Source organism: Populus nigra, chromosome 12 (assembly GCF_951802175.1).
Source record: "Populus nigra chromosome 12, ddPopNigr1.1, whole genome shotgun sequence".
NCBI lineage: Eukaryota > Viridiplantae > Streptophyta > Magnoliopsida > Malpighiales > Salicaceae > Populus > Populus nigra.
In genome coordinates this window covers 2,726,400-2,741,588 of record NC_084863.1, presented here as the reverse complement: position 1 = coordinate 2,741,588, position 15,189 = coordinate 2,726,400, and the positions used below count along the sequence as shown (strand labels likewise).

The 15,189-nt window shown below is 35.4% G+C and overlaps 2 protein-coding genes across 4 annotated transcripts; one reads left to right on the top strand and one right to left on the bottom strand.

Annotated features, from left to right (window-relative positions):
* Nucleotides 1-383: 383 nt before the first annotated feature.
* On the top strand, nucleotides 384-6,192 carry LOC133670153 (zeta-carotene desaturase, chloroplastic/chromoplastic-like). 3 transcript variants are annotated; one of them, XM_062090646.1, is made up of 15 exons: nucleotides 384-453; nucleotides 542-822; nucleotides 1,269-1,393; nucleotides 1,615-1,749; nucleotides 1,862-1,934; nucleotides 2,100-2,173; nucleotides 2,592-2,696; nucleotides 2,786-3,030; nucleotides 3,120-3,207; nucleotides 3,872-3,914; nucleotides 4,010-4,166; nucleotides 4,307-4,435; nucleotides 4,580-4,652; nucleotides 5,366-5,530; nucleotides 5,731-6,192. In XM_062090646.1, exons 2-15 carry the CDS (start codon nucleotides 624-626, stop codon nucleotides 5,896-5,898), a joined length of 1,779 nt encoding a protein of 592 aa, XP_061946630.1. In that variant the 5' UTR covers nucleotides 384-453; nucleotides 542-623; the 3' UTR covers nucleotides 5,899-6,192. The 3 variants fall into 3 exon arrangements, with proteins under 3 accessions (XP_061946630.1, XP_061946629.1, XP_061946631.1); XM_062090645.1 differs by lacking the exon at nucleotides 384-453 and having other exon boundaries at nucleotides 527-822; XM_062090647.1 differs by lacking the exons at nucleotides 384-453; nucleotides 5,366-5,530 and having other exon boundaries at nucleotides 527-822.
* A 973-nt stretch (nucleotides 6,193-7,165) lies between these two features.
* On the bottom strand, nucleotides 7,166-12,137 carry LOC133669674 (MDIS1-interacting receptor like kinase 2-like). Its single transcript, XM_062089907.1, has 3 exons — nucleotides 9,232-12,137; nucleotides 8,571-8,990; nucleotides 7,166-7,902 (listed from the first exon to the last, which is right to left on the bottom strand). The coding sequence occupies exons 1-2, from the start codon at nucleotides 12,125-12,127 to the stop codon at nucleotides 8,599-8,601; spliced, it is 3,288 nt and encodes a 1,095-aa protein (XP_061945891.1). The 5' UTR covers nucleotides 12,128-12,137; the 3' UTR covers nucleotides 7,166-7,902; nucleotides 8,571-8,598.
* Nucleotides 12,138-15,189: the final 3,052 nt, after the last annotated feature.

Here is a 15,189-nt window from a genome sequence, read left to right as displayed (position 1 = left end):
GAGAATCAAATTTGATATAATCAGCAAATAATGACATTTCTAAATTTTTCACAACTTCCAGAAAGTGTTTTCCGTCCAAATTTTCCAGGCAAACACTTTCCTGAAAACCAAGCTAAATTTTCCTTTGACTGAAAAGTATTTTCCGTTAACCAACTTTTCTAATGGCAAACAAACACATGAAAGCTTGGAAAGTGGTTTCCTTCTGGAAAACAAATACAGTAAAAAAAAAATACTTTCCTGAAAATCAAACCAAATTTTTCTTTAATTGGAAAGTGTTTTTAATTGATCGAAAAATATTTTTTGTTAATTAATTTTTTTAATAACAAATAAATATTTTTTTTTTTCAGAAAATAAATTCCAAAAAAATAAACATTCCCTTCACGTTTTCTCGCTTTCTATTACTTCCACTCTCTCTCTCTCTCTCTCTCTGCCAAGCAAGACTTGTTGTCTTTTCTTCAGGGCCCGTGTGATTAGTCGAGGTGCGCGCAAGCTGGCCCGGACACCCACGAAAATATAAAAAAAAAAAGACTTGTTGTCTTTTGGTTTATATCAAATAATTCAAAGAAAGAAGAGTCAGAGGTGAAGAGTTTTCTTGAATTCCTGACTGAGCAGTGAAGAGAATCATGGCTTCTTTGATTCTTTTCCCTGCAAAATCTGTTACTGGAACTAGAAGCGAGACTAGCACACCAGGGTTATTGTTCTCTGGTGGTGTTGGTCGTAGGCGGTCAGTGGTTCAGGTGGGGTTCAGGAATCAAAGGTTGTTTACAGTTCGGTCTGCTTTGGATTCTTTGGAAACAAACGTATCTGATATGAGTGTTAATGGTAATCCCTCAAAGCTTACTTTTTTTTTTTGCTTTGAATTGTATTGTTTACTTATTTTTTGTGCATTTTTTTCTATCTGGGCTTTCTTTTGGTTTAAAGATTGAGACTTTTCATCCTTTTTTATATTGTTGGTATGTTGATTTTTATTTTTTGATGGCGTTTCCTTTTGAGTTTGTTTAATTAGCTCTGAATTTTGAGAGAGTAGGTCGGTGAGATGACTTGTAAATGTATCATTGGAATTTAATTCTGCCATTCAGCTGCTATGAATAAATTATAAATGGTTGACTGTTGTCTAATAAAGATTTTCATCAGATCAAATGCATATGTTATGATGCCACATTATGTGTGACAAAAGTACTGCTTTTTTATTTATTTAAAGGTCAGTAAGATGTGTAAGATGACATTTTTCTTCTTGCTGGCCATGCATTGAATTGTATGATTCCCAGCTCCGAAGGGGTTATTTCCACCAGAACCTGAACATTATAGGGGGCCAAAGCTGAAGGTGGCTATTATTGGAGCTGGGTTGGCAGGCATGTCAACTGCAGTGGAGCTATTGGATCAAGGCCATGAGGTATTTGCCTTTTCTGCTTTGTCTTGGGTGGTCATCTGATCATCTTGACCTTATTGAAACTCGAAAAATAAATGCAAGTTTGTGGATTGCATATTTCAAACTTATTTATAGTTAAGAGCAAACTTGACATCTATTTCCTAGAAATTTTGAATTGTTGTAATTTAATGGTTTTATGTTATAATGTAAACTGAAGATAGATGCTCTTATTTTTTTTTTATCAGGTGGACATATACGATTCAAGGTCTTTCATCGGTGGTAAAGTGGGTTCATTTGTTGATAGACGTGGAAACCATATTGAAATGGGACTTCATGTTTTCTTTGGTTGCTATAATAATCTTTTCCGTTTGATGAAGAAGGTGAAGCAAGTTTCTTTGGTTATTGTGATATAACAATTTAAAATATATTTTTCAAACACAAAATACTCTTTAAATAATCTGATAGTTTTTCGTAATCACTACTCGAACATAGGTGGGTGCAGATAAAAATCTGCTTGTGAAGGATCATACTCACACATTTGTAAACAAGGGAGGTGAAATTGGTGGTATGATTTATTCTTGACCCTTATCTGATCAAATTTTTCCTTACAGTAGATGTGTGTATCATTGATTGAAATCATTTTTCCTCAGCTTACTAGCATCCTGTATTGTGTCATATTTTATCTTGTTTACCATAATTAAGTCCTTTCATAACTTGAACTTGATTCCAGAGCTTGATTTTCGGTTTCCAATTGGAGCTCCGTTGCATGGGATTAGTGCATTTTTGTCAACAAATCAGCTTAAGGTACTCTTCCCAGCATCCAGTTCGTTCTGGATTTTATGGGGCAATATCCTCCACCTTAGATGTTAACCCAAAAATGTCATCAACATGTTTATTATCCTTCTAACTGCTGCCTCTTTTCTTGCTTGAATGTCTCTTGGCCCATGGCACTGCATCTATTATGCATCACTACTAATGGTATTTAATTTCCTATTCTTAGTGACACCCTCACATTTTTCATTGCAGTCTAAGTAGAGTAGTTTTGGCATTCAAATTTTCTCTAGAAGCAAAAATTAAAAAAAAAAAAAGAGCAAAAGAAACCATAAGGGTTTTATATGTCATCTTTCAACATCTTTTGGGAAGCTGAACTAGCTGGTGCCAAATTTCCTACCCCCTTAAACTCTCTTTTGATGTGTTATCTCGTGGTACTTTTCAATTTCAGACGTATGATATAGCAAGAAATGCTTTGGCGCTTGCCCTGAGTCCAGTTGTAAAGGCTCTTGTTGATCCCGATGGTGCATTGAGGGACATAAGGAAATTAGATAGTGTAAGAAATATCTCATTTCTCTTTCTTTTGATTAGTTGCCCAGGTCATTTTGTTAATATTATCATTGAAATTACATTTTCTTCTTACAGATCAGCTTCTCTGATTGGTTTTTGTCCAAAGGTGGAACACGCATGAGTATCCAAAGAATGTGGGATCCTGTTGCTTATGCCCTTGGGTTTATTGACTGTGATAACATCAGTGCTCGGTGCATGCTGACCATATTCTCATTGTTTGCCACCAAGACAGAGGCTTCTTTACTTCGTATGCTCAAGGGTTCTCCAGATGTTTACTTGAGTGGTCCCATTAGAAAGTATATCGAAGATAAAGGAGGCAGGTACAGTTGTAAATATAGGTTCAAAGTCATTACTTGTAAACTTTTTTTTGGGTCTCACAATAATTGATACTCTTTATCTGCAAGAGCAGGTTTCATTTGAGGTGGGGATGCAGACAGATAATTTATGATAGATCACCAGATGGAGAAATACATGTCACAGGACTTGCCTTGTCGAAGGTAAATGGCTTTTCATTTTCCTTCTTTTAAACTTGATCTCTAGGACATTGATGCTGTGATATTATCATTTACATGTTCAAATATCATATCTTAAACCTGGTTACATTGCTCCAATTTAAGATCAACAGGGATGCAATGTAATTGCCTCAACATTGTTTTGATGAATATTTCAATAAGCTATGGTTCTAAATTAAAGAGGTCTATGGAAAAGGCTTAAGAGTTGAAGACAAATTATTTAATCTGCACCTTTTGATGAATGAATAGGAAATGAATATCCTATTCTCTGTCAAACTCCCCAAGCACATGTTTGTGGGTTTGCAATTCGAGAATTGATGGAGTTAGTTTCTTCAGAATGATACATAGAATTTGGTGCTTATAAGGTTCAGAAATTAAAATCTTCAGTCTATACGCTACAAAGAATTTGTTAAGTTGAACCTGGCCAAATTAATAGATGGAAGGAAATGGAGTGTGCAAGGATATGCCATTGATATGTTATGATAGATGTGTCATTGCGGGTCCTATGGCTGGGTCAAGACCTGTGCATCAAACAATTTGGAAACCAGATTATTTATGTGCATTTTGGAGGTTTCTGTGTGCTATTTTTATCTTCCACCAGTGTTTGTAAGGTCTTCATTCATGAAACATTACATTAATATCATTGCAGGCTACAGATAAGAAAGTTGTAACAGCTGATGCTTATGTTGCAGGTATACAGTCATATATGCCCTTTCTCTTTCTTCATATCTTGTATCAATTGTGCATTGATGATCTTTTGTCATTCTATGGTTTGATTTGATGGTAGCTTGTGATGTCCCTGGAATTAAAAGACTACTTCCGTCCCAGTGGAGGGAATCAAAATTCTTTGATAATATTTATGAGCTAGTGGGAGTACCTGTTGTGACAGTACAACTTAGATACAATGGCTGGGTTACAGAGTTGCAAGATCCAGAACAATCAAGGTGAATTTCTATCTATGCTGATGCTCTGATTGTGAAAGCAGGATGCTTTTTTCAATGACCAAGAATATCATCTGCTTTGGTATTTTTTGAGACTATACACGGCATTTTTCCAATAAGCCCTTGCTTCTTTCAATTGGCAGGCAGTTGCGACAAGCTGCTGGCTTAGATAACCTCCTGTACACTCCAGATGCAGATTTTTCTTGTTTTGCTGACCTAGCACTCACTTCTCCAGAAGATTACTACATTGAAGGACAAGGTTCATTGCTCCAGTAAGAAAACAAATATCTCTACTCCATTATATAGCTGTTAGTTTCTGTTTTGTAAGGGAATGGCAATCCACCTTACATATCCCTAGAGGTATCTTTTATTTTTCCATCCTTATCTGTTGTGTTCACAAATATTATATGTTTCAGATGTGTTCTGACACCAGGAGATCCTTACATGCCCTTGACAAATGATAAAATCATAGAGAGAGTTTCAAAGCAGGTTTGTAGCATTTAAACATTATCTCTGAACACCTAAAGTCATCTTTTATCTATGGTCCTAAGCCCTATTACATACACTGGGAAGTTATGCAAAAACATAAGGTGGGTAGCGTTTGATTAAACTATCCAGGCTTTAGTAACTTCTGATCCATTCAGCTTGAAGAGTGCTTATCCCTAAGGCTTCTTTTGTTTCTATAAGTTTTTTGCGTAAGGGCACATGCACATGCCTGCGAAGTGTAAACTTGGCTTCAGATTGAAGTAATTATGCCTTGAAAATGTGCCATTTGTATGTTCTTGACTGTGCAAACAACTTACACATATTTTTGCAAATAAAGAAAACATCTCTGTTAATTTTAGGACATCATTCCCAGCTAGTTTGGCACCACTGAAATTCCAGACCGTGTGTGTATGTAGTAACCAGGCCTCAATGCAAGTCCTTTTTGGCTCTGATACCACCTGCAGCTGCTCTTTGTGTGGATATGGGTTCTTGGTAGTCCAAAAGCCAGTTAGAGATGAAAGGCTTACATCATCACAGATGGTTAGCTTGAGTTAATGTGCTTTCATTATAAAAAGATGGCTAAAATAATGCGCTCCTAACTTTCATTGTTGGTACTTGATTCTTAATTGAGTATTGAATTATCATTTGATGAATCCATTTATTGTTGTGCAATATTCTCATTGTTTGCTCTTATTTTTATTTATTTAAATAACCAGGTCCTCGCTTTGTTCCCGTCATCCCAAGGTCTAGAAGTAACCTGGTCATCCGTTGTAAAAATTGCGCAATCTTTGTATCGTGAAGGACCTGGCAAAGATCCCTTTAGACCTGACCAGAGGACACCTGTGAAGAATTTCTTCCTTGCTGGTTCATATACAAAACAGGTAACTCAAATTTCCCTAGACCCTTTAGCTTGATAGAAAAGTAGCTTTAGTGCTTGCCTCCACAGCTTTCAGTATAAAAACAACCTGTTAATTAAAAGGGAGCAACAAAAGCAACCAGAGAGATAAGCAATACTTGCTTTATTTGAGTGAAAATGTGAAAAAAAAACTAATAAATTAAGCATGGTTTCTGCATTGAACAGGATTACATAGACAGCATGGAAGGAGCGACCTTGTCCGGAAGACAAGCTTCAGCATATGTATGCGGTGCTGGGGAAGAGTTAGTAGCTTTGAGGAAGACACTCGCAGCTGTCGAATCTCAAGATGGCACAAAATCTCAAAATTTAATTGATGAGCTCAGTCTTGTATGATCCTATCACACATCACACATCACACATCACACATCACACATCACACATCAAAGCTTTATGTGTATGGTCTCAAATGGCTGTAATAAATAGGTGTAAGTTTATGATATATGTAATTCTAAACGCTGCCTATGTAAAGATTAGTTTCAATTATGAGGCAATCTAGGTGTTTATGATATATCCCTTTGATGTCCAGTCATCGGCTTTGGTCGGATTCGAACTTTGCTTCATTAAAGCTATCGGATATATAATTGTTAAATTAATTTTAATTGATTATGATATTTAGTGTTTGTTTGATGTTACTGTAGTATATGGTTTAAAAAAATAAATTTTAAAAAATATATAAATTATAGCTTTTTTTAACTAAGATTTTGAGAGATATTGTAGTGTAACTTGTGTGAAATTATGACGAGTAATTATTAACTAAAAATTTTCAAATCTATAATCTTGGTAAAATACAGATTGTCCTACACCGAATCATAGAAACAAAAACAAAAGAGCGAGACAAATATTGTGTCTACAATGGATTGAATGAGGGTTTTTTTTTCCCACTGTTTTGTTACGAAAAACACTTGATGATAATGGGAAAATGGACAACATCAGAAAGAAAATAAATGGAGGTTAGGGGTCAATGCTCCCATGCCATACCCCGCCGTTTCAGACCTACATCGTTGTTCAAATTCTAACGAACTCCTATAAGCAATTCTTCTTTTATTTAAAGCTTACGCAATATACAATTTTTTTTCCCTTGAAGCTATGCATATGGAGGACACACGCCACCAGACAAATATTGTTTGGAATCCTGGAAATAGCTGATTGACGTTTTGCCACATGGAAAGACAACAGACTTTGAATGGCAATGGCAAGGGAAAGGGCAACATCATACATTGCGATGGATAGTAAATGATGATATATGTGTTCATGAGAAAGATGGCCTAAACTCAAATTAGTTGAAAATATTCTTGCTCCTGCAGGTTTTGAGATGACAATTGGTTTTTTTCTTTTGCTCTCAGTTTCTCTCCTAGAGCAAGGAAGCTAGCCAAATAAACAGATTCTTCTCTTGAAAATCTGTCACCAATTCACCATTATGCGTGTTTTCTCTAGCATTCCTGCCTAGTCGAGCATGAAATCTTCCGCCGAGCTAAGAGTGTAAAACAGCAGCCTTCACTAGCATCAAATACGCACAAAACAGCGTCCAACCATTGACACAAATCACAATAGCTAGAAATCAACATCAAAAGAGTAAAAAGCTTCAAGCAAACCCCACAAATTGTTCAAAACACAAAGTTGATTTATCATTTTTAATGATTCTTCTTTACATAACTGCACATCAACATTAACAGGGCAAAAGATCATCATCCAACATGAAAAACCAAAGACACAAAACATTAAACACCCATAACAAAGTCATCATTCAAAGCTCAAATCACACACAATGTCTTACTTTACTAACTCAAACCCATCCCCTGCTTCTTTCTCAATTTCACTCTTAGCAACCTCCATCTCTTCATCAAAGAAGATATCCCATTTCCCTTCCCACTTGATAAAAAAACTCAGTATCCTCAAAATACTTCACTCTATGGACATCCCTGGCCGGCGTAAACAAATAATCACCGACACCCGGATCATATTTCGCTTTCTTACTCAAATTCCACACTCTTTTACTCCCTTTTAACACCACCAAATCATGCCCAAATCTATGAATGATCTCGATAGGGTCCAGTTTTCTGTTCTTCACCAGACAGCAGAGCGCGCACGCGCTTGTACTTGCACTTTCCTCTTGTTGTATAGGATTAGAATCTTTAGCACCAATTATTGGCATTTCTCTGAGCGAATTGTCCAAGATGCATTCTATTTCTTCGCTCCATGGTGGTAGAGGAGGTGGGATTGTGGCGACGGTGGAGGAGACGGATGTTTCGGCCATTGGTGGTGGTGGTGGAGATTGTTTTTGGTGTCGTGAAGGAGACAGGACAGCGAACTTCGAAGAGTTACGAGTGGCAAGTGATCCTGTTGGAGGAGCATCACCATAGACGTTAATAATAATTATAATAAAGGGCGGGTTAAATCTAAGATTCATGTAGGCTAATCATTCAGTGTATTTTATTTTATTTTTGGTGGAGAAAAAAAAATAGTTTTATGTCACAAATTGCCTATATTTCTCTTTAAAGATCAACTTATTAAATAATCTTGAAATTGTTCATCTTCACAAGAAATACTGCAGTAAAAAAAATAAATACAAAAAATAAATGAAAAACTTCAAAGGATTAGTGGGAGACTGGGAGTTGAATGAATTCAAAATTACCTTCATGAGAATTTTTTAACAGGTTCATAAACTTTGACTGTTTTTCTTTAAACAAAACGATAAAAATCTTATTTTTTTTTATGTTTGTTCCTTTTTTTTAAAAATTTAAATGTTGAAATTAATACTTACAAAAATTATTTCATTACCCCTCATTTTTTTTTGAATGCAGAATTTACAGTCATAATAATAGGTATACATATTTTCAATATCATGGAGTATCATAATATTACGAGAAAGGGCAGAGAAATAATACTGTACAAAAATATATATATTAATCGTTGAAAAAACAAAATACAAAGCAGAGAAATAATTTATTACAAACAAAGCTACGAAAATTGAAAGGAACATAAGTAGAACAGAACCAATCACATACTAATTATAGAAAATCTTTTGGAAAATTCTCAGCCTGTCACAGTTGTTTGAGGCATCAGATCTTCCAATGTTATTGCGGAGAATGACTTTGGCAGCGGAGGCCATCGAGCTATGAGCTTCGAAGCTACTTGTCGCATGGTTGGCCTAGATTGGGGATTGGCAAGCAAGCATGCAAATGCTATTTTGATAATGGAGACCACACCTTCTGCAACTCGATTTTCAGGAAGTGGGATACGCTGGTCTATCACATCCTTCAACAATGCATGCTGGTTGATTTGTGAGCACGACGAGGAGGAAAATGCTGATGCAGAAAGAGATGAGATGAGATCACCCGGATGCATTCCCATTATTACTTCCATTGTGACCACTCCAAAGCTGTAGACATCGCACTTCTCGTTCACTCTCATTGTGTAAGCTAGCTCTGTAAAAATTCGGTCATTTTTTCATAGTACTGGCTGTATTGTACTGCTAATATGACAATTTATTATACATAACCTTTAGAGCATCCAAAAGCAGCCCTCCATTTTCATAGTACTGGCTGTATTGATCTGCTAATATGTCATAATGTTTTCGAGAGCCTCCACAAAACATTATGACATATAAACAGAAATTTAGCAATTGATTCTTATATATGTATGTTAAGAATGAAATCAAGTATGTACCTGGAGCTGTGTATCCGAAGGTGCCAGCAAATGAGGTCCAGTTGGTCGAGTCAGGCATCAAGAGCCGAGCTGTCCCAAAATCCGAAACATGAGCCTCGTATTCCAAATCTAAAAGAACATTGCTGCTGGAAATGTCTCGATGAATGATTGGAGGCGAGCAATCATGGTGCAAATAGGATAATGCATTGGCCACTCCTTTAACAACATTAAGCCTTCTATTCCAATCCAAGTCCTTTGCCTGTTCTTTGCTAGATAAATTCATCTTCAAACTTCCCCTTTCTATGAACTCGTAAACTAAAAAAGAGTGCTCTATTAATGAACAAAATCCATATAACTTCACAATATTTCGATGTCGAATATCTATTAACATGCGAATCTCATTTCTAAAAGTTTTCAAATTCATAAGCTCGCCCTCTCTTGATGGGTGAAGTTTCTTCACGGCAACCACCTGACCTGTTGGCAACATGGCTCGATAAACAATTCCATTTCCCCCTTTCCCAATGAAGTTATTGAAGTTGAAATTATTAGTGGCCTGGATGATAGTTTCATGTATGATCTCTTCCTCATAGCCCCATACTGCAAAACTGAGTGGACTTTGTCGCTCTCCTAAAAAGGAGATTCTTTCTCTACTTGTTTGGTGGCGAAAGTATAAACATCCAACCATGGTAAGTAGTAGAAGTAGACTACCCAGGAGAGGAAAAAGAATCGAAATAACAATTTTGTTGCTCTTTCTCCTGCTTGTAAGAAGTGTACAAGGCTTTAGACCACTGACATTTCCACAAAGACCACTATTATTCATAAAAGCTTCCAATGGAGCTTCATTGAAGCCTTTGATTTTGGGAATAGGGCCCTCTAGTTCATTGTAGGAGATGTCTACAGTTGTCAAGCTCACTAAATCTACAAAAGCAGTTGGAATCAAACCGGAAAGTTTGTTGTGAGAGAGGTTCATTTTTTCTAACCGTTTCAATTGCCCAATTTCTGATGGTATCTCTCCTGCCAATAGATTCCCACTGAGATCTAGATCTTCAAGAAAATGCAGGAAGCCTATCTCAGATGGGATGCTCCATGTGAACTTATTATGACTCAAGTTCAACTGTAATAAATTTGAGCACTCTCCCACTTGTTTTGGAATTAATCCACCAAGATTATTAGAAGCTAAATTAAGGGCACTAAGTTGAGATAGCATTTGGATTTCAAAGGGAACAACACCAAAAAGATGGTTGTTATGAAGAGCAAGGTTGAACAACGCCTTCAACTGCCCCAATTCTTTTGGAATTGTCCCCTTCAGGAGATTTGACGAGAGATCAATGACTTGTAGCCCAGTAGCCTTTCCAAGCTCTGATGGTATCTCACCTGTGATATTATTGTTTGACAATTTTAGGCTCGTCAAGTTATGAAAACCTCCCCATTTCCATGTAAGCTCACCATACAAATCATTGTGACTTAGGTCCACATAGTTCAAGTTTGGGTAGAGGCCAAAATCTTCAGAAATATTCCCCGTCAATTGGTTCCATTCAAGCCTAACTCTAAATAGACGAGTACAATTTCGCAAGCTTTCAGGGATTGGACCAGAAAAATGATTGTAGCCGGCTGAAAAATTTACAAGTAACCCACTAAGGCACAAGTCTCGTGGTAAATGGCCAGTGAAACTGTTTGCAAACAAATGCAAAACCATCAAATGTGTGAGATTATTCATCTCGGGGGGCAGAGAACCATTGAGATTATTTAAGTGCAATCTTAATTCAACAAGGGATTCAAGTTGTCCTATTTCCCGAGGAACAGATCCAGATAAATTATTCATGCTCAGACCAAGTCTAGTGAGCATAGTTATGTTCCCAATAAAAGAAGGGATGGATCCAGAGAGTTTGTTATCCGAGAGATCAAGAGTGGATAAATTTCTCAGATTTTCAAAAGAAGAAGGGATCCTACCCGTTAAATCATTGTTTGACAAGTAAAGGGAACTGAGAGATTGTAGTGATCCAATTTCTGGGGGTATCAAGCCAGAGAGTTCATTATTCCAGAGAGAAAGAATTGATAAGTTTCTCAGATTTCCAATAGAAGAAGGGATCCTACCAGTTAAATCATTGTTTGACAAGTAAAGGGAACTGAGAGATTGTAGTGATCCAATTTCTGGGGGTATCAAGCCGGAGAGTTCATTATTCGAGAGAGAAAGAATTGATAAGTTTCTCAGATTTCCAATAGAAGAAGGGATCCTACCAGTTAAATCATTGTTTGACAAGTAAAGGGAACTGAGAGAGTGTAGTGATCCAATTTCTGGGGGTATCAAGCCGGAGAGTTTGTTACTGTATAGATAGAGAACGAATAAGTGTTTTAGAGTTCCAATAGAAGCTGGAATCAAACCGGTGAGATTATTTTTACAAAAGTACAAAAAGTTGAGACTTGTTAACAATCCTATCTCAAGTGGAATATTTCCTGTGAAGTGATTATCACACAGGTCTAAATTGGTGATTTTGGTCAGGTTACTAATGTGAGATGGAATAGTTCCATAGAGTGAATTGTTCCAGAGATTGAGAGTGAGAAGATTGGGGAAGGATGAGAAGTTGAAACTTTGAAGTGTACCTCTCAGACCAAAATGTGGAAGGCTGAAATCCGCGACACTTCCAGAATTGTCACAAGTGATTCCAAGCCACTTGCAAGGGCTGCTGCCAACCCAAGAAGACAGGATAGCTTGGCTGTGGTTGTCATCAAGACTTGCTTTCCATTTTAGGAGAGCCTCCGCTTCTTTATTACCTTCAACAACTCCATATTTGGCAGCCCCAAATGAAGTTGCAGAGGAATTAGGAGGAAAGGCAAAGAAAGAAGGAAAGCACATTAGAAGGAGAAAAAAAAGGACTTGGAGAAACGTTGAGACTGGTTTCTGTAGTAAGGACATCATGTCTAAGGAATTGCTATGGAAGATGAAGATCCTAGGCTCCAATGATAGGTATTTATAGAAAAAAAAAGAAATGGAATATTTATTGGAATTTTTAATTCTGAAATTTCCTATTCATCTTTGTTCTTATTTTACAGAATTTGACATATATACGTCAACAACAGTGACATCAGTTTTTATGGGTGGAAGATTTGGTAAATCTTAGGAAAATTCATTTCCAAGTCCTCTAATTTCTAAAGATGCTTAATTGTTGGCTCATTTGTTCAAAATCCGTAGCTCATTTCTAAACTAAATAAAAAAAATAAAAAAAACTAAGAAAAAAATATTTTGTGTTTTTTAATCTTTTGCATCAGTTTTCTCTCCTTTAATTGAATAGGTGGAGAAATAATGCTTAATTAATCGCGGGCTCTCTCAATTAATTGGAATTGCAAGGTAAAGGAATCTTTCATTCTGAAATTTCTAAATAATCTTTGTTCTACCTTTCCAAATGAATTAATTGGTCTCGGGTTGTCCAAATTTGACTTGTCCAAAGATTCACGATGTAACTTTTTAACTGCCTTTAGCGCAAGAAAGCAGCTCTCGAGTTTAACATCTCGGGAGTTTATTTATTTATTTATTTAATATGATTGTGTTTACATGAAAATAGAAATTCACATGGATTATATACCAGCCGTTGCAAATTGCTAGTGAGTATGTCAGTATTTTTATGCCTTTCACACAGTTTTCATAGTTATTATACTCAAATTGAATGTCAATCGAGGATAAGACTTTTTTTTTTTAAAAAAATTTAGATAAAAACAAAATTGTTTTGAAAAAGATTATTTAAAAAAAATGCATTTTTTAATTGGGTTTCCCTAGATTAGAAATCAGCCTGAATTTCTAACTCGAGTTAGCCATAAACAAAATTTCTACCTTCTCCTCAATTCTCACCCTCCTTGTAACTAAGTCTGTAATGTGGCAAATTTAAAAGACCTCTCATTAACAGCAATCCATCTAGCAGAATCTCGTTAAATTCAGCAAGTAAATGCTCGATTGCCTTAGAAATATCTATCATTTATTTTTCTTCCTTTTCACTTACCTGCTTACTTCTCACGCTCTAAATTGGTTACAGTAGGGAAGTCATTTCCCTCTGCTTTATAAGCTTTGATATTTTTCAAACGTATACAAATTATCTCTAACCATGTGCTTAACATCTAAGTCATACAAACAAGTCCTACTAAATATAAAATTACAAGAATCCATTTCTACTGCATCATTTTATATCTCTTCTCTATACTTCACTATGAATTTTTTTTTTTATGATATTGTGTTGCAATCCATTATTTTTAGTCCCTAATCACAGTAGTCTCTTTTTCTTTCTTTCCTCTAATTTCGAACCATAAACACTTTTTTCTTTCTTTTTTCATTATCAACATAATTAAATTAAATATAAAAAAAATCAAAATTTTGAAAAACATAGAGAAATTGAAGGTAAAAACCAGGTTGTAATTAACACCATGCATGTCTATATATTGACTTGTTGACCCAGGAAATCTTCACAGGGTGTCACTTTCTAGAATTTATAAACCGACAAGTTATGCCTATGATATCATGGGTGGATCCGATGCAAGTTGTTTTCTTGCTTTTTATAAAGGTAAATAATGTTAGAGATTAATATGAAATTAATTTTAGAAGTTTATGCTTAAATTTTATTTTTGGAACTATTATTTGACATGATATTGGAATATTAATAACTAAATAATTATCAATTCAAATTTTATTATTTTTATTCTAATTAATAAAATTAAAGATAAGATAATGTAAACTTGTATAAGTTTTAAATCTAAATAATTTTTATTAAAAAATTGATGTTGGAAAATAATATAAAATTATTCTTATAACTTTTTTAGGTTTGAACAATTCTATAAAAAATAAATAACTAGTGTTGCTTCAGTCAAGAAATGTCACAAGTAGCATGTCGTGTTAATTAATGGCTTAAATATAGTACGTCCACAACATTATTCCATGGAAGCCTCACCGACCAATAACCTGTTTATCGTGCCCATTGGGTTTAAACTTACTAATGGACTTGATGCATCATGAAGTTGGAAGTTCAACAGCTAGTGAACTCCCTTGGCCCCAGATTGTGCCATGGGGTTTCAGGAAGTCATGTTCTCTTTGTTTTTTTCTTTAGTCTAGTGGACCGAACGGGTCATAGCAAATCAAAAGTTCAGAATATCAGAAATTTGTTGCTTGTCTTTATTCTCCAATTTATATAGGCCATAAATTTATCATAAATACCTGGTCATGATTTTGATTGCTTTGTTCTTTTCAATATATTCTGGATGATTATAAAATAAAAATAAAAATGAATTTGATTGCTATTATGTCCGTTTGTAATCAACCTTTTATCGTGGTCGAATGGTCCGAAGTACAGCTTTTCTTTGCTTAATGAATCCGTCATGAATTGTCACAAACTGTCACATTGTAGGATGTGGACTCTCTGTATAATTGCTTCATGGTACATTTACGTGCTCATGCAATGAAAGCTTCACCAACCAATAAACTGTTATCGTGCTCCTTAGGGTTGAATTTTCAAATGGACTGAGGCATCATGAAGTTGGGATTTCTGCAGTTAGTATACTCACTTGGATTATTGGATATAGATTATGATATGGTGTCTCATTATACAACTTGTTGCCCTGCTGCTACTTGTGGCTGATAATTTGTCAAGGCTTTGTAAACAATCTCAACTAGATTATTTTAAATCCCTGATAAGTACAATATATATTTCTTTTACATTATGTTATTTTAAGCTTATTGAATGTTATTTTTATAAGTTTGACATCCTAAGAGACTTTGTAAATTAATTGCTAAAAGATAACAATTTTTATATTTTATGTTTCGGACTTTGTTTCTTGTGATAGGTTTTTCACCGTGTTATAATTTCAGAATGCGAATGTGTGCTGAATCAAAGTTAAAGTACACATATCAAGCTTTTCAGGAATGTATTATAGGAAGAAATCTAAGTTTGTTTAGACTTCTAATCAGACCTGTAAAATCTGATATGTGTACACATCCAAGAC

Bases quoted from the DNA above. Each gene is read 5' to 3' on its own strand.
- LOC133670153 (XM_062090646.1), top strand. From the start codon at position 624: ATGGCTTCTTTGATTCTTTTCCCTGCAAAATCTGTTACTGGAACTAGA. The intron at 1,750-1,861 runs GTGAAGCAAGTT...ACTCGAACATAG, and splicing joins TTTTCCGTTTGATGAAGAAG to GTGGGTGCAGATAAAAATCT. The intron at 3,208-3,871 runs GTAAATGGCTTT...ATATCATTGCAG, and splicing joins CAGGACTTGCCTTGTCGAAG to GCTACAGATAAGAAAGTTGT.
- LOC133669674 (XM_062089907.1), bottom strand. From the start codon at position 12,127: ATGATGTCCTTACTACAGAAACCAGTCTCAACGTTTCTCCAAGTCCTT. The intron at 8,991-9,231 runs GTACATACTTGA...GAATTTTTACAG, and splicing joins CTTCGGATACACAGCTCCAG to AGCTAGCTTACACAATGAGA.